This window comes from Rhododendron vialii, chromosome 3a, assembly GCF_030253575.1.
Source record: "Rhododendron vialii isolate Sample 1 chromosome 3a, ASM3025357v1".
Classification (NCBI taxonomy): domain Eukaryota; kingdom Viridiplantae; phylum Streptophyta; class Magnoliopsida; order Ericales; family Ericaceae; genus Rhododendron; species Rhododendron vialii.
In genome coordinates, this window is record NC_080559.1 from 3,551,686 (window position 1) to 3,570,108 (window position 18,423).

The following is an 18,423-nucleotide window of genomic DNA, read 5'->3' on the forward strand; positions in this document are numbered from 1 at the left end:
ACTACAGTTCCCGACCGAATTCCCAACGCCGCGCCGGGCCCACTCCGGCCACCGGACGACTGATCGGAGCCGACCAAAAATTAATGTAGACAAAAAAATGGAGTGTTTGGATCAGCCACTTACACACATCAGATGCCGTTGATTCTCGCGTAGACCCACTCGGTGTTTTTTTTTAAAAAATTTGGTCGGCTCCGATCAATCGTCCAGTGACCAGAGTGGGCCCAGCGCGGCTTCGGAAATTCGGTCGGGAATCCCCAGTCGGGATGCTCAGACTTTCTGTTTGAGACTCCTATCTGTTCTGATGGCGATGAACTGTCCCCATGAAGAGTTGTGTCGAGTGAAAAAAATAAAATTAATTCAACTCCGTAATAACCAACTGCTGTTCCTTTTTTGTTGAACTGAGCACAACTGCTGTTCTAGTCTTTCCGCCGGAATCCGCCACATCCCGCCGGAAAAATGCCGGGCCCTCTCCCCGTCCTCTTCCTCCTCGCAACAATCTTATTCGCCACCCATCCAGTCAATTCCCTCCGACCCCACCTCCTCTCTTCCCCACCAAACCCCTGCGCCGCCCTCCCCAGCCCCCTCCCCGCCGTCCGATCCGACCAACTCACCGTCCTCATCAACGGCTACTCCCCCTCCCGCATCCCCCTCCTCCTCTCCCTCGCCGCCTCCTACTCCTCCTCCCCCTCCGTCGCCTCCGTCGTAATCCTCTGGTCCAACCCCCACACAACTACCCAAACCCTAACCCTACTCCTCCGCAACCTCTCTCTCTCCTCCCCCTCCAAAACCCCCATCTCTCTCCTCCGCCAACCCTCCCCCAGCCTCAACCTCCGCTTCCTCCCCCTCCCCCCCTCCCTCCTCCGCACCCGCGCCGTGCTCGTCGCGGACGACGACGTCTCGGTCGACCCCAAATCCCTCGAATTCGCTTTCAAAGTCTGGAAACAAAACCAAAACCGCCTCGTGGGGCTCTTCGCGAGGTCCCACGACATCGATTTGGAATCGAGGTCGTGGATCTACACGGTCCATCCGGATAAGTACTCGATTATGCTGACTAAGTTTGTGATATTGAAGAGTGAGTTTTTGTATAGGTATAGTTGTGGAGGGGGGAGGGAGATGGAGGAGGCTAGGGGTGTGGTGGATAGAATGAGGAATTGTGAGGATATTTTGATGAATTTCGTGGCGGCAGAGGAGGGGGGTGTGGGGCCGGTTTTGGTTGGGGTGGAGAAGGTGAGGGATTGGGGGGATGCGCGGAATGAAGGGGCGGTGGTGGGTGGTGGGGAGGATGGGGAGGGAGTGAGGGAGGTGGGGTTGAGTAGTAGGAGGAGGGATCATAGGAAGAGGAGAGGGGAGTGTATTAGGGAGTTTCATAGGATTTTGGGGAGGATGCCGTTGAGGTATAGTTACGGGAAGGTAGTTAATTCGGTTGGCGAGCAAGGGCTTTGTGAGAAAGGAGGGAAGTTGGTGTTCTGTGATCAGCAAGTTGCAGAATGAATGTATGCCTAGTTGAGTACTCGTTGATGGGTGTCTCGGGTGGGTAGATTGGATATAGACACAATCGGCTATCATCGGGACCGAACCCACGAAAATGTATGCCAAGTCGAGTAATCGTTGGTGTTTCTAGGTGGGTAGATTGGATAGAGACAACCCTCTGTCATAAGGATCGAACCCTACGAATGATGGTGAATAATGTCTGAGAATTGCTGGTTTCAACCCTCTGGAAACAATGAGTCAGAGAAAGTAAAGGCGTGGAGAGTTGTTTGTATTGTAGGATAGAATATGCTCGGCTCTTACGTTGTAGCTGCTCATCTAGATTCTCAATTAGACCTCTTGCATCTCATTTTTCGTGTATAGATATAGACATTCTCTCCTCTTGGGGAGTTGTTTCTGTAGTGCTTACCTAGGTTTTGTCATTTATAGCATGGCCTTCAAGTTCTTATTTTTTGTTGTGTATATTTTGGAAATTATGCCTCCTATACGGGTCCATTAACAATATAGTATGCAAAACCCATTATGGAAAATTGTAATCTCATGTTCAGTGATTGATATGTTCAAAAAGAAAAAAAGCTCTGTGATTGATGTATAGTTTCTCATTGAGCTTTTCAAGTCCTAACTCTTTCCAAATGTGTACCTGCATTGATCTAGAAAAGTAAACCAGTGTAGGTATGATCAGCTGATCCAGTCATTTCTTCCCCTCTTCTGAGACTCACTGTGACAGAGTTGCGCAGCTGATCTATTGGACCATCTCGTCAATCTCTCAGTTCATGATCTTTACTAGTTGTTGTCTGCTCACTTCTGTATCTGTTGCTATTTCTTCCTTACTAGTTAATCCTAGTACCATATTTTCTTCATCCTTCATGTTTGGGAAAAGTCCCCTTATAAATAAGTGAACTTGTAAATGTACTGGAGTATGATCTCTGTAACTTGACTAAGCAACTTGTGTAAAATTTCTGAACATTGAGGTGAAACTTTCCTCTGGGGATTCGAATCTGCAACCTCTGTTACTTGTTGAGGTGATTCGAATCTGGGGAGTTTGATGTCAACCAACTCAAATTAACTTATAAGCACAGCACCTTTTGGCAACAAATTTATCTGAACTATTTCGTGCACCTGCTTCATGTTCAATTTGTATTGGCCCCCATAAGTTTTCTTGAATGCAAGTGATATTGTAAATCTATTTTGCGGGACATTGTTGTTTATGTGAGGGATTTGTTTACAAATGTCGCTATCATACAACATATTGTCATGTTTTCAGTTGTCCTTTCCTTCAACAATGAAGTTAAATCCTTATCAGATCGATTAGCTGATGATGATCCACTTTCGACCTTCCCCAATGGAAGGAAGATAATAGATCTAATTATCTTATCTCCTCTTGCAGTTGTTTGTCATTAAATAAAAAGGTCAAATTGGAAATTGGCCTCGTGTCGTTGAAATTCTTTTTCTTCCACCCTCTTGTATTTCTTGATGATAATGGATAAACGCTGCATTATTGTCTGTATCCTGTACATGGTAGGGAAATACTCCTGTTTACAGGAATCCAGTGTCCTTCATCTTCTGTTCAACAGCAGATTTAAGTTTAATGTAAGAATTAAGGGATATCAGTTTCCTTATGTAAGAATTAAGGGATATCAGTTTCCTTATGTTATGCTTACTCCCTTTAATCTAGCCCTTTGCCATTCTAGGCAATGAACTCCTAGACGTCGATTTTAAATTTTATTGAAATTGTTTGGATCATCTTTTTTGTATATGTTTTCCTTGCCGCAATTTGTGCCATGGTTTGTTGTTCAACGAGTAAAACAATACGTTACCTTGTGATTTTTCATCTATGGCCTTGCGGTGATTGCAGAAGGAGAAGCTTCTTTTCGGATACACTGTTATTGTTGTTGAGATGCTTCTGTCTATGCCTCTTGGTTAGCGTATCTGGTTTTTGGATTATAGGGGAGGGCAGCTCTGTGAGTTGGTGTTTTGAAGGTCATAAGATTCATAACTACAAGAAAGCTATACTCCCCTGTTCTTCAGATTTCATTGCAGCTTCGCGCTTGGATAATGCTCAACCAGCTCAAGCTTCTGTTGTTCCCAGCCTCCAAAAGTCAAATGGTATGTGTCTTCCTTAGGCTTGGTGAAAATTAATTTCGATGGAGGCGCTGATCAACACGTTAGCAGAGGGGGTGCTGGCATTGTTACTCGTGATGGGGGACGAAAGTTCATTGCTGCTAAAAGTGTTCCCATCAATGGCATTACAAACCCTTTGGTTTTGGAAGCTATGGCAGCTCGTGAAAGCCTGAAAATTTGCTTTGGAATTGGGGTTTCAAGATATAGAGATTGAGGGAGATGCTCAAAAATTAATCGGGATAATCCTTCCTGAAAGTCCGACTCAAACCAATGTTACAGTTGTGGTGACTGATTTATGGGAATTGCAGGGTGAACTACGGACTTGCAAGCTCAATTTTGTTCGAATAACTGCAGATGGCGTTTGCTCATTGCTTGGCAAAGAGAGCGGTGAGAGGTGTAGGTTCGTCTAGTTGGGAGGCCTACCCTCCGCTGTGGCTGTTTTCTTCTCTACAAAAGGAGGACTGCTGCGTTTAATTTCGTTTGTTATTTCCTGTTTCTTTCTTCTAACATCAGTGGGGTTTCAGCTATCTATTAGGATTTTTTTTCCCTGCAAAAATGGATGTGCAGAATGGTTGCTCCATATATCCGCCAGCAAGTATGCTCTCACATCACATAGGCATCTGCAAGGGCCTCCCCTGCACGGTTGCACCGATGTTTTTGGACCGGAAACTAAGATCTCACCACGCAGAAGAATATATTTAGTCTCACAAAGCCACTACGAATACAAATATGAGGAAAGTTTACTTTCACTCCCTGTGGTTATCGTCATGTGAGGATACTCCCTTATGGTTCAAAACTGACCACATAACCTACATGTGGTTTTGAAAATGTGCGGATAGACCCCATACCGTCATGTTTTCCATCCATATTAACGGAGGTGTATCTCACACACCACTAGAATGTAATCTGAGTCGTTCATAATGTATTAAATAAAGAATAGAGTATTTCTGTAAAAAATCATCTCAATCAGGTATCAATAACCCAGTGATCTAATTTTTAGTAAATTCAAATTTGAAATTTTGATTTCATAACAAAATCGATTTGACCATGAACTTTTTATTTTTTAATTGACTTGAATTTTGGCATAGACGTAGTACTCGTCAAAATTTACAATGTCAACGGTTTAGATTCAATTGTTGGTATACGGGATGGTGTGGTTAGATTTAAAAAAGAAGAAGAATCAAGGGACGTAATGGAGGTATAACGGTCTTTTAATGTTGTGTCCGTTAATATGGATGAAAAACATGACGGCAGGGGGTCTACCCGCACATTTTCAAAACCACAGGTATGTTATATGGTCAGTTTTAAACTATAAGGAGGGTATCCATCCACACATGGCGATAATCACAGGGGGTGAAAAGTGAAAGTGGACTTTTCTCTACAAATATGGTTGAACTCGAATCACTAAGCTAGGAACTGCAAGAAACCACTTGGTGGTTAACCATGTACTATTACTTCCTCGAATTATTTGTTACTACTGTGTCACAAGCCATTGCCGCTTGCCATCACTATGGCCTAGTTCACTTGCACTCAGTAACCATTGAAGACTGCCAAGGAAGGGAAAAAAAACAGAGCGACGCGATAGTAGTACTGGACCTCTCAAAAGAAGTACATTTTCATGAACACTTTTTTACACATTTTTTCACTGATTAAAAAGTCTAATTGAATTTTTTTTAATGGTGCAAAAATATAACTCCATCTCATTAAGTATTTATTCGTAAAAATTTAAATTTTCTTCATAATTTGAAAGAATTCATTAATATCTATTGATCTGTAAAAAAAGGTTTGAATTTTTTAATTTAAAGGAAAAATTGCATTTCATAGAGGCTTAAGTTTGCGTTATGAACATTTATTTAAGAACAAAAAAAATATAAAAATTCATTTATATTCGTAGAAGTATTTTTTTTCTCGAGAAAATGTGTGTTTTTTTTAAATTTGAAAAAAGGGACAAACAAAAGGGTACAGACTAGACCCACAAAGGTTTCATGCACATGAACCCTGGTGTAATACCCGCTTGATTTGTTTTCGGAATTGGAACTAAAAAACCCCTCAAATTAGGAGAGAGAGAGAGAGAGAGAGAGAGAGAGAGAGGGAGAGGGAGAGGGAAATGCCGAGGATATCGAGTGTGTTGCGGAAGGGTCGCAAAGCTATTCAAGAGTTGGATCTCCTCAAAGTCTTACAGTCCGAAATCAGGCACGAAGACTCCTCTAATCCTTTCCAGGTTTCTCTCTCTCTCTCTCTCTCTCTCTCTCTCTCTCTCTCTCTACATATATACTTTGTGGTACTAGTTGTTCTTTAATCTCTCCTATTTTTTGTTGTATGTCAAAGAGCGAAAGAATCAGTTTCCATTATAAAATCAGAAGACGAGTTTCAAAAATGAAATGAAATTAACGAAACAAGTTTCAGAAAACGAAAGGCACAAATGGAAATTTAAAAGAGTAATAACGAAAATAATGATAATCACCAGCAGGGTTTGCATTTCAAAGCATTAGTGTGTATTTGGTTATCAAATGAAACTTCATACGAATACATTGAATGGGAAAAGAAATGAATTTGAAAAGCACAGAGGCTTTTTGTATTTTCTGTTGAACTCTTTAGTACGGAGTAACTTGTAAGGAATTTCTTTGCCCTTGGTTTGTTATTGCATTGATTTATCCGCCCCCCCGCACCCCCAAAAATTATGAATTTCCAAGAAACCTGCTTTACAATGAAGTGATGAACCTAGTATTTGAGAATATTGTGCAAATAGCTGAAATGCTGCAGTTTTCACTCTTAGTTTTGGGCATAGTTGTTAGAATCGCATGATTCATGATTCGATTCACAATTTACACAAAAACGATACAAATCTAAAGGTGAATCAAGATTTATATAGAATCAGTGGTGAATCGTATTATTCACGATTCTTGCAAAAAGGATACGAATCTAGGGGTGAATCAAGGTTTATCACAATTGTTGCATACTTGCATTTAACTAATATGAAATCACTTTTGAGTAATTTCACAAATCGGTCTTTTTAACTCTTGTATCCTCGAAATCGTAGATTGGGAAAGGGCTCAAAGCCTCGGACCATTTCACATATGTTGCCATATAAGCTAGTTTCGTAGCTATTAGGCTACTAACTTTTATTGTGTTAAGGCTAAGCTTTCATTTACGGAGATATGTGCAATTAGTTGCAACAACCATATAATGAGTGTAAAAGTTGTTGAACTGATTACTAAGATCAAAGATGGTGTCGACATGAATACAGGATAGCAAAAGTGCTTCTTTGGGAGATTTTAAATTGGATTGGGACTCACCACATTCCCAAGATGTGGTTTTGCGTAAGAAATGTGAGTCAGGTGAGGAGGTTGCTGTTTCAGCTTTGCTGGGTCCTAGAACCTATGGAGAAGAGGATGCAGAAGACAAAGAGAGTATCTTTCCTAGAGAAGCTTTAATGAAAGTATGCATTAAGAAGCCCGGATTGAGCTCCATCTTGCAGTTTGATTGTGGCGTATCTGGTAGCAACGTTGGGGATTGGTCTTCGGTTTATATCAACAGTCTTCATTATCTCCCATCGACTTCTCTGGATTGTTCTATCTACAAGAGCCCCTCTTACAGACACGAGTTAGATTTTCTTTCTGTTATAGTTGCTTGTACCAATATCAACTGTCTCAACTTTATCCTACCTTTGTTTATGTTGCCTATCAGTAAATACATTTCAGCTTTTATTTAAATTTTCTGCAAAGACTCCCCTTCGTAAACACCCTACCCGACTTTGTATTCCGATTTCGTCTTGGGATACGTTAGGAAGGGCCATAATGGGGCTTTGTGAACTTCGTTTAGGTGGTTAGATGCCTTTCATGTTCTTAAATGGTGGTTTTAAATTATATTGACCTAAACTTCTCAAAAGTTTCTTGTATTTTCTCTCTGCAGAGAACTGGACCCTGATTTGCGAATAGAGATCAAGACTTATCTCGAGTCGAAGGGGATCGAGGAGAGCCTTACCAACTTCCTCCTCCTCCACTTGCACCGGAAGGAGCAAGGTCAGTATGTACACTGGCTTCGCAAATTGGAAGAGATGGTGACACAAGGTGATGATGGTCAGACAAATGCCGGATTAGATGTTACTTAAATTCATCCTCTATTGCGCACAAAACTAATCTTTGTTGCACTCTGAGAACGTTGTTAATTAAGTTACATATTTTGCCATTTGAGTTGGCTTAATTATTTTGATGCTGCGCAGCAGCTTAACGTAACATTTTGCCCCTTTGCTTCGACATATAATTGAGCAGAATTTGATTCACTTATGGATCCCTGGATTTTTCCGGATTTGCTTGATTCAAAAAGTTCCATGTTAAAACCTCTCTCTCTCTCTCTCTCTCTCTCTCTCTCTCTCTCTCTCTCTCCCCTTTGCAATCAGAGAATCGACTGTATTTTTGGTCTCCGGATATGTATTGTTTTCTATATATATGTTCCATTTGAAGAATAGGGCAATTTTTGGTTAATGGTTCTGTCGAAATATAAAGAAACAAAAGTGAAATTTTGAGTTCTCGGGAACGTAACACCAGATTGTTTCATCAATAGATAGACATCCCACAGATTGAAGAATGAGATTTTGATTCTGGTGGACAACAATGGGAATATAATGGAAAATATGACTTTCTTCGAGGGTATGGCCAGCGTTGAAATGGACACAACTTTTAATGGTTGAGACCAAGAGACGATATGGAAGAAATTTTGAGGAGTTATCAAGGCTTGCTGCCGATCGTAAACAAAATTTATCTAATGGCGGCACTTTCAGAAAATTTGGGACTGGAATTCCACAACCATTTGACTGATTCATTACCAAAGCTCTGAGCTCCCTAACGGCGGCACTTGAGGTGTCCCTGACGGGACCTGGGTTCTAGCCAGGGTACCCTCTCTCTCTCTCTCTCTCTCTCTCTCTCTCTCTCTGATTCATTACTCTAATGCTCCTTCTATGACGTTAGGCCTATTTTATGTCGTAATGTGACTTGCAAGTGCATCACCTAGGATTCTGATTGAAAGACTTCGGTCCCTCCTCTCTACCTTAATTAGCCTTGTCAATCAACTTTTAAAGGGGAGATCGGTCGCAGACAATGTTCTTCTAATGCATGAATTGACAAAAACAGTTAGTATCATTAGAGTGATAGTCCTCCTAAATATGCTCTCCCGTTGGACCTAATATAGGCATATGATTTTGTGGCTTGGGAATTTTTGATTTGACGATATGAGCATTGAGCATTGTGGAATTCCCTGGAAAATTCGTGCTGAGGGTAAAGCATCGTGTCTCGCAACCATGTTCTCAGTGCTTGTAAATGGGGAAGTGGAGGGTTATTTTGCGGCTAAAAGAGGTTGAGACAAGGTGATCCAATCTTCCCTTACCTATTCCCGCCGGTGATGGAAGCTTTTTCAGCACAGATTCCATAGAAGCACAAAAATCACTTTGATTCAACAAGTACAGAAATTACACTATCGTGTTGGCAGACCTCCTTTTCAACGTACTCAAGGGCTCTGCGTGTCACCTTTCACAAAAATGGGGCATTTTAAGCCCCAAAACTGAAAATAAGTAAGCATTTACCCCTCTTTTTTCAACACTTAGTCTTCTCCCACAAGTTTACCTACTTGAGGGCTCGGTGTGTTCAATTTCTGTGCATAACGAACATTGACTGGACGACCGAACAAACTTAAAATCAGTAAGCCTTTGAGAACTAGTCCCAAGTCCGGCGTGTCCAAACTTGTTAAATTTCATCTCGTACTGAAAAACGGTCATAAGCTGTCGATGCACATTTACAACACATTCCGTTGAAGAAGCACAATAAGAGGAAATCGTCGTGAACATTTTATGTACTATGGGAATCTTGTTTCTTATGAGTCCCACGAGAAGGTGTCCATGGCTTCGGTCTCTTGCTCCTCTTCTTCGGTGGTACGTTCTCCATTTGAGTGACCTGTGACAGTCCCTCCTCGTCATTAGGGCCCATTGGCGACAGACTACTTCCTCTCCCAAGCCCTCTCCTTTTTCTTCCCCTACCTCTCTCCCCACCTCTAATGGCTTCCACCACTCCAGCTATCTTTCCCCCTAAGTCGACCTCTCCATCTCCTCCCCCTTGCCCTCCCCTTCCCCATGTTTGTAGCTCAGCCCCTCCCTGTCCTCCAACATCTTCTTCTTCCCCCACATCAACCTCCACCTCTCCCTCTCCTCCAACCCCTTCATCTTCCCCTACTCTTAGCTTGACCTCCCCCTGTCCTCCTACCTCTTCCCCTACCGTTACCCCTACCTCTCCCTCTTCTTCTCTCCAGGACTCAACCACTCCGTTACCTCCAACCCCTGCTCCTCCCCCACCATCAGTATCATCTCTACCATGATCCACCTGTGTCAAGCCCACATCCTCCATAGTGGCATCCTCGGATGGATAAGGCATGACTGACATAGAAACATGCTGTAAAGTGGCCCGGTTGGTCATTGCAAGATCGGGTATTGGCTGAGAGGTGGAGTTGGTGATAGCCAGGTCCTCATTAGCGTGTTGTGGCTGCATCTCTTCCTCTGGGTCTCCACAAAAGTCGCCTGAGAGTGGTGTGGATGCACTAGGCTCTTGTGCAGTGTGGGCAGAAATATTAGCCAGATCTTGGCATGTTCCCATTGAAGTCGATGGTTGTAATGTCAAGGGTTCATTGGTCAATCGTTGCTGCTGATTCACTTGACGTAGCACATCATAACATCTGTCTCTTATGGTGGCAAGAGCATGCAATGCCTCAGGACATGGAGTTGTAGTCGCCCGTAGTGCGTTTTCTGCCGTATCTGCCAAATTATAATCATCTGCCACACGCTGCGTCTGTGGAAACAAAAACCAAAACCACGAAAAAGTTCCAATGAAGACATCGTAATGCTAAGGTTAAGGGTGCAATAACCAATTTGGGAAGATACTACTCGTTAAACGTTTACGTCGAACCTACCAAGACCTCAATGACTCCCCCAGTACCCTGGTATCCACTCACAGCTCGATGAGAAGGATTTCCAATCAACAAACGTGTGTGCCTCCTGTACCACTGCATGTAGTTGTCCTGGTATTCTATGACTCTATCGGACCTGTCAGCGGGTACAATTCGATCCCTACGTTCCTCCCATATTGTAATGAATTTAGCATGCTCTCGGGCCCAATCGGTGTTGTGGTGGCCACGTCTATCTATACTGTGCAACCTCCGATCAGTGTCAAAGCAGTCCGGTATATCCTGCACACATCCAAACTGACGAAGTACCCGCTGTGGAAGATGCCACTCCACCAACTCAAAACAAATAAGTGGCACATGGGCCATCCAAATATCGATCCCTACTGTGCAGTAATTAGGCAAAACGTCCATCACCGAATCCCCGTATGGCTTCCATATAAACTGAAATTAAAGCATTAACCATTATAAGTTTTAATGAAGTGGAAGCCTTAAGCCTTCATCTACTTTCTAATAAAGATGGAGTTAATATTGCAACAAAGTCTATAAAAACATGCCTCATCAAAAGTGAGGCGATTAAACTGGTCCCTATACACAGTAACCACGTGAGTTGGAACCTGGTCAAGAGCAAAACCGACCCTCCACCTGACATGATTAACGTACAATTCTAAATTAGGTAGAATTCTAATACTATAGTTTTGAGATAAACTACAATTCTAGATATCATGCTCAATACCTGCTGCCCCACGGTCCACCAGGCAACTGCTGATCTCCATCCTGAATGGGGCCCTGCCCTGGACCAACGTCTTGCAATCGACGCGGCGCAATCCTTGGTAACCTTTCCCACGCCCATATCTGCAAGACACAGCAAACACTCTTAAGATACCACGCTTCAAGAAACGAAAGCATGAAGCATCAACTTTTATAGCATAGCATTGATTCTGCATAAATAAAACTCTTTCGCCGGGGATTTATCACTAATCACCAAGTACTTACAAGTTAACATCCATTAATATACTATGAAGTATGAAGCATTAACATTTAAAGGAAGAGTGTGGGCTCACCTGCAACAAAACTAATGGGCCACCTATTTCCTTGTCTCCCGGCCTACTAGCACGACACAACATCCGGTAAAGCGTAGCTAGAACTGCACCACCCCAATTATACGTACCACAACAGTCTAAGTCCTCGAAAAATTGTAGAAACATGAGCTTAACCAAATTCTGAGACTTGTCCGGCATCAGAAACCCCCCAATCAACCGCAATATGTATGCCCTTGCATAACAACGCACTGTCTCCTCTGTGGCATTTTCTGGTAATTCCCCGAAATTGTCTATAAGCCATTGTATCTATATCCAGAAAATAATTAGTATACAAAGAGAGTAACTATATTATGACTTCTAAACAAACATATAACCAATGGTTTGAGTAATGCCATTGTACCTGCAATCTTCCACCTCTGATGTGGGTATCCTCCGGTGAACGCCCTAGTAACCGCTGGCACTCTCCTACCCACACAGAAGGAGGGTGCGCGTGGTCAACTCCAGTTATAGGGGATCCATCCACGGGTAGGCCGAGCAACACTGATACATCTTGTAAAGTCACGGTTGACTCCCCAGTCGGAAAGTGGAAGGTGTGTGTCTCTTGTCTCCACCTCTCTACTAGAGCTGTGATTAATGCATGGTCCAGCCTAATGAAACCAATCCGCGCCACACCATAAAAGCCCGCACGTATCAAATAGTGAAGAACACGGATATGTATAGGCGTATCCCAAAATCCACTATCTGCCCGTCGGCACGTCAAGGAAGTAGTATCCTGAGCACGAAGAGCGTTATTTCAAGATTTACAATGAGTCCAACGAGACAGAAGGAAATGAGTGGTGAATCTCGAAATTTTTTGAAAATAGTATACTCACATAGTTTCAGAATTACGCCTAATCCACGCAAGAATAACATGCTATACTTATTATGAGTGTAGCATACCAATGAATCGACACACTAATTGATTCGATGAGACTTAGCCAATTTGTTTTATAACTACAATATCATGCCAACGCTAACTACTAATACTATTGTATCCTTCAGGTTTTGGCAAGTACAAATAGGGACCGTACATCTAACTGTAAAGATGGGATATAAAAAAGATAAAATCGTTAAAATTGTAACTTTTCAAGGCTCCTATTGTAAAACTGTCATTTCAAAGTTCATCCAAGCATGGGTTAGGTCTAAATGAGATTCGTTCAATAAAGATGAATTTCCACCACAAAGGCAATAGAGACTTATTTGTTTTTGAATATATGTAACCATGCCAATAGATTAGGGACCATTAAAGGTACAAAAAAATATTACAGTCTTTAGAACAGAATTCTTCATACATGTTGTTCCCATAGCCGATCTGACATATGACGTAGTGTCAAAAGAGGGGGCCCTTGAGGCCCTATTTCCGCCTCATGAATCATAGCTCCTGCATCGCCAATCCACAAAACAACAAACAAAAGAAATAAAGTTCGAGCCTTTGTAAGTTGAACACCTAAATACGAGAACAAGAACCGTAGGAATATTTTGTTCCATGAATAAAAGTTAATCGAACGTACAATACGTACATTGCAAGGTGGAAGAAGAAAAGTTAAGACATTGAAGTCCTTAAACATAAATGGCACTTACCATGCAACAAAATAGAAGTAAAGTAATTGAAATACGACAAAAGCGATTACTTAGAAAAGATTCAAATTGATGAATAGTAATTCACATAGTCATTACACGACTAGTAATTGACAACAGTTAAATTGAGTGCAAAAAATGAATTAGTTCAAGTTATTCATGACGAAGGAATTGAAAGTGTTATCGAGACTGTATGTGTCACACGTGGAGATAAGTGACTAAGGCAATTGCCAGTCAAACGGTCTCAATTCTAAGCAGTGGCCTTTTTATGTGATTCTTTCAAGGCCTAGTGCCTATCCCTGGGATACACAAGGTGATTTCTTACATCTTGTTCTGCTGGTACCCTATACTTGTCAAAGTAGTGACCTGAGTCACCTGACAATGAATGTGAACTCAACATAGGTAGTGGATGGGCATGTTGAGCACACCTTTGAAGACACCATTGAAGGCCTATGCATAGTAGTTAACATTCCCAACGACGACCTTCTTTTTTTGACAAGGCCCACTATTTCAGGTCACCCAAATCTTGTATCGACTTGTATGCTCCTGCTTTGAGATTTTTTATCTCTTCAAGCGCTCTGTTATTGGACAGGCACTGCAAACCCTCCAAAGGTCCTTCAGCTCTATATCTTCCACACATAAGAATATAATCATGGAACGCAAAGTCTATTATCATTCCAAGGAAGAACTTTTTTCATACCCAAACAAACAAGGAGGTAACAAATCAAGGGAAGGCAAAAAAAAAAAAAGTAAGAAAGTAAGACCTATATTTCGTGCAAAAATAGTTAAAAGGTTACTAATTTGTCATGGGCATTCCAATTTCCAGCCCAATTGGTAGTCATATATGATGAGCACTGGATTAATAACCATCCACCAGTTGCTACTTGGTAGAAAATGACAAAAAAACAAAAGGATATTGCAACAAGAAATATGTCACACAACATTAGTAGTTATCTAATAAAGGTTACAAATATCGAGTTCTTACTATTTTATGACATCAAATAATAAATTACTTGGAGTTGGATACACAGTTATTGAACTTATGTTAAACAAACCACAGTTCCTGAAGTTTAATTAGTTCATTTTCCCCTACAGATCACGTGAAATTATTCACTAGTCAGGAAGCACCACCAAGTGGTGCTCTGGACCACTCTTCCACACCCACACATTCTTGTGGGTCCATGACTAAGTGTACGCCACATAAATTCTTGTGGGGTCCATGACTAAGTGTACCCCACATAAAAATTTAAAAAACCAGTTACTGATGAAGTTTAATTAGTTCATTTTCCCCAACAGATCACGTGAAATTATTAAATAGTGTAATGCTCCAGACCACTCCACAATCACACATTCTCGTGGGATCCACGACTAAATGTATGGACCCCACATAACATAATCATCATAGTGTATGCCCACCTTCTAGAGCTAATTAAATCCATCCAGACTTGCACCATCAAATAACACCTCAAATAAACCACAAAAACAAAACCCTTGAAATATAATCCACGTGAAGCACATTTCATCATTCTGAAGCGAACCCAAATTGCATAATCAATATACCCAGATCTGCACTTGGATTGTACAATACACAGGTTCATTACAGAGAAGCTGATTCGACTATATACACGTGCATAGATAGGTACACGGGTATACATACCAGCAAGCACGCATGGCAGATGTTTATACACGTAGAGTTGCGGAGAGAGAGAGAGAGAGAGAGAGGGAGTACCAGATTTCAGCCGAGATATGGTGCCCAAGATCGACGGCGGCTGATCGGCCGATCGGGAGAGAGACTCGACCAGATTCGTTCGCCAGTTTCGTGCCCTAGAGTTGGGGGGGAGGGAACGAAACGAATACAGCGTGATAGGGGAACACGCTTCGTAACGGAAGTGTGCTTAAAACAGATGCGTGTTTGATAGACACGCTTTACTAAAAAGCCTGTCCTTGACACAGCGTGTTTTTTTTTTTTTTTTGGGTGGGGGTGGGGGTGGGGGGTTGCAACCGAATGCAGGCATGACCCGAGCGTCTTCCACACCTGATCATACTCATAATCGCATTGAGGATTGTCTATGGGTCCAAGTGTTAGAACTCATCGGTTGTTGGTGGACTACTCGAGTTGCACCCTCGGCAAGAGAATTTCATCAATTGTCGACCGGAGTAGACTGAAAACTACTCTTCGGGAAACCTTTATCGGGTGTCGAACATTCAACTCAGAACTAATCCGAACAAGAAGAGTCTGATTGTTGAATATCCAAGTGAATAAATTCAATTAAGTGCGAATAAACGGTGAGAGTAATTATGACTATCTTAAAGTAGCCAAATGCCTCATCATCTTATAAGTAGAGCGCATGAATGGATTAACGAGATTTTTACTGTCCTTGTTTATTATCCAACGCATGGCCAACTGTAAGATTCTCGAGACCTAAGACAAAATTGGGATGGAGGAAAAAATATCCTCATAAAAAGGAAAAGATAGGCCCTTGGGACTTGAACCATACCTATGAGTAAGTGTTACATTGAATATATATTACATACCTTACTATATCTATCTGGGGGCCCTAAATTTGAGCCAAAGTTCAGGAGTTTAAGTCGACGACCTAGTCTAGGTTAGCTCCAAGCCGACCTTGATCCAACGAAACCACAACTGAGAGAATGTGCTTGGCATAATCAGTGGGAGTAAAAGACCCTATTGAGTTCAACTCAAGCCCGACTCTATGAAATGACTTAAGAGCTCAAAAGATGAAAGCAAAATACCACTACTTCTAACGTTATTTTACCTATTTCGTGACTCAAAGGCGAGACACCAACCCTCTTCTAACGTTATTCAACTTTTGGTTGGATTTCCTCCCCTCTCATCCAACTTGATTTACTGCCAAGTTTTCTTGAAATAAATGTCTTGTTTATAAAGTTAAAAAAAAGGGAATCTCGTACACTATAACTTAAAAATGGGTTGTTTATCCATTTTGACAGGTAAATGGAAAAAATAAAAAATAAAAAAGATTTTGTCCTCTCTACTCATACACCGTAAAATTATTTAACATGGTTTTGTAATAAATAATGGTTAACGTGCTAGACCACAGGTGTTGGACTATTGTTTTTTTGGTTGTTTATCCATTTTTAGGTCATCAGTTCTTTCCAGAACGTGACACCCTCAGTGGAAATCTTTCAAAAAGAACCTTTCAGAGATTCCTTACCAATAAACTAGAACCAAACCATGTCTTGAAGACTTGAAATGAATAAAAAATTACAAAAATAGTAAAGAAGATTTTTTTGTTTTTTTGTATCATGTATAAATGAGATCCATTACCAACATATACAATAAGAAAAATAGTACAAAATAATTTATTGTCTCGGTGGCCTACATGTTTCGGTATGCGGATTGTACACGTCTTCGTATTAATTTGCTAAGGTCCCATTTGTTATAATATTTATAAGCTGGGTAAGATCCCATTTGTTAATACTTATAAACTGACTTATTCATCTTATTTACTTAAAAAAGTTAATAAAGATTGTTTGTTAGCAACTATAGATAATTATTTATTTATCTTTTATCTTATTTTACTACAAAAATGATGTATTATTTTCAGCTCTGATTTTTAACTTTTTTTACATAGAATCATAAAGGACAATTTAGACAAAAGTATTCAATATTAATCTATTCTATAACGTACTTAACCAAACAATTTGAAATTTTATTCAAACTTATGAAAAGCTTCATCAAACATTTTGTAACTTAAATAAAGGCCTTGTTTCACCAAGTTTTTTTTTTCCTTCTTGATTTGTCCTTATTCAAAATTTTCTGCGTTTGTATCTTTTGCGCCTAAATTTTGTGGATTTTTAATTTGTCTCGAATAGAGAAATTGGAAAAATAAAAAAAGATTTACTTTTACCCAAATATTTTCAATTTTTTTGGCTTTATCTTGGATATTTTCAAAAATATTTCGGTAAAACTTTAAAAATAAATCTTTTACTTTTTCGATACTCTTTTCAAGACGAATTAATAATTCTTAAAAATTAGCGCAAAATTAACAACCGCAAAGAAAATTTGAATAAAGTCAAAACATGAAAAAGCCTCGAAAAACAATGAAACAAGGCTTCAGTACAATTTTTTTTATAAAAAATAAATCAAACAAATCTGTAATTAAAAATTTTTACTTTCTGTCTTTTCGTTGCTTGTACGGTAACATTTCACTTGTACGGTAGCACGGCCTTCCCAAATACCAAGAAGAAAAAAGCCCTCAATAGAAAGCCAATACGACCAGAATTCTGATCACTTTACATCGATTAATTTTGAGCCCTCGAGTGCACGAGCGTGCAACCTCTCCGATAAGAAAATTTTAAGCGTAAAGAAAACGCATACGGAAATTACTTTAAAAAGTAAAATCAATACTACAGATTTATTTTGAAATGCATTTGTATTGTTGATTTGTCTTTTCGGAGTAATTTTCGAATATATTTTTTTTGTATCTAGCACTTTCCTTTAAAATATTTGGTCTTCGTAGAATTCAAATATGTGATCTCACGAAGGACAAATACTTATTTGCTCTTCCACATTCACTTGGCTACATCCATTGGCCCTTTACATACATGTAGAGTTCACCTACAATTATGACCTGCATATAATTGTGAGTGTGGGCCCCACGTGTGTATGTGTATATATATATCAGTCTGTCTCCCGTAAGTATCACTTCATTTTAATAAAATGTGGACCTCTTTTTTTCGATCGAATTTTGATGATTCGAGCCGCTCAATATGTTCAGAACGTAATTTTAAGAGTATTAGCAAGAAATCAGCACAAAAAAAAAAGACTGAAAAGGACTTCATCCGAACAGTTTTTGTTTGTTTTTATCAAATGGTTCAAAAAAAATTACTCAAATCAAGCCATTTTTGGTCATTTTTTTCACTAATTTTTCGTGAGTATCTTTAAAAATCACGTTCTGAACACATTAAGCAGCTCGGATCATCAAAATTCGATCGAAAAATAGAAAAAATGAGGAGGTCCGCATTTTAACTAAAATGAGGACCCCCTCATAGGAGACTATATATATATACACACACAATTAGGCCCCATTCCAGAAAATTTTTTTAAAAAATAAGTACTTATTTCACATTTTTAAACTCAAAAATAATGTAAATGAAAAATAATTTTTCAATTTTTTTTGCACCGTATTAAAGATCTCAATGAAATCTATCAAACAAGATCCATGTTGAT

The 18,423-nt window shown here is 40.2% G+C and overlaps 3 protein-coding genes across 3 annotated transcripts; 2 read left to right on the forward strand and 1 right to left on the reverse strand.

Moving 5' to 3' along the window:
* Positions 1 to 301: 301 nt before the first annotated feature.
* LOC131319226 (glycosyltransferase family protein 64 C3) lies at positions 302 to 4,271 on the forward strand. Its single transcript, XM_058349387.1, has 2 exons — positions 302 to 3,078; positions 3,344 to 4,271. Exon 1 carries the CDS (start codon positions 457 to 459, stop codon positions 1,489 to 1,491), a length of 1,035 nt encoding a protein of 344 aa, XP_058205370.1. The 5' UTR covers positions 302 to 456; the 3' UTR covers positions 1,492 to 3,078; positions 3,344 to 4,271.
* Positions 4,272 to 5,630: 1,359 nt separating this feature from the next.
* Positions 5,631 to 7,948, forward strand: LOC131319227 (uncharacterized protein At2g39795, mitochondrial). The gene is made up of 3 exons (XM_058349388.1): positions 5,631 to 5,830; positions 6,857 to 7,212; positions 7,522 to 7,948. The coding sequence occupies exons 1-3, from the start codon at positions 5,717 to 5,719 to the stop codon at positions 7,718 to 7,720; spliced, it is 669 nt and encodes a 222-aa protein (XP_058205371.1). The 5' UTR covers positions 5,631 to 5,716; the 3' UTR covers positions 7,721 to 7,948.
* A 1,345-nt stretch (positions 7,949 to 9,293) lies between these two features.
* LOC131319230 (serine/threonine-protein phosphatase 7 long form homolog) lies at positions 9,294 to 15,105 on the reverse strand. The gene is made up of 8 exons (XM_058349391.1): positions 14,941 to 15,105; positions 12,926 to 13,014; positions 11,995 to 12,366; positions 11,616 to 11,900; positions 11,288 to 11,406; positions 11,109 to 11,196; positions 10,561 to 10,995; positions 9,294 to 10,439 (listed from the first exon to the last, which is right to left on the reverse strand). Exons 2-8 carry the CDS (start codon positions 13,007 to 13,009, stop codon positions 9,450 to 9,452), a joined length of 2,373 nt encoding a protein of 790 aa, XP_058205374.1. The 5' UTR covers positions 13,010 to 13,014; positions 14,941 to 15,105; the 3' UTR covers positions 9,294 to 9,449.
* Between the last annotated feature and the right edge of the window lie 3,318 nt (positions 15,106 to 18,423).

Bases quoted from the DNA above. Each gene is read 5' to 3' on its own strand.
- LOC131319226 (XM_058349387.1), top strand. From the start codon at position 457: ATGCCGGGCCCTCTCCCCGTCCTCTTCCTCCTCGCAACAATCTTATTC.
- LOC131319227 (XM_058349388.1), top strand. From the start codon at position 5,717: ATGCCGAGGATATCGAGTGTGTTGCGGAAGGGTCGCAAAGCTATTCAA. The intron at 5,831-6,856 runs GTTTCTCTCTCT...ACATGAATACAG, and splicing joins ACTCCTCTAATCCTTTCCAG to GATAGCAAAAGTGCTTCTTT. The intron at 7,213-7,521 runs GTTAGATTTTCT...TTCTCTCTGCAG, and splicing joins AGCCCCTCTTACAGACACGA to AGAACTGGACCCTGATTTGC.
- LOC131319230 (XM_058349391.1), bottom strand. From the start codon at position 13,009: ATGATTCATGAGGCGGAAATAGGGCCTCAAGGGCCCCCTCTTTTGACA. The intron at 11,197-11,287 runs GTATTGAGCATG...TAATCATGTCAG, and splicing joins GGTGGACCGTGGGGCAGCAG to GTGGAGGGTCGGTTTTGCTC. The intron at 10,440-10,560 runs GTAGGTTCGACG...TTGTTTCCACAG, and splicing joins GGGGAGTCATTGAGGTCTTG to ACGCAGCGTGTGGCAGATGA.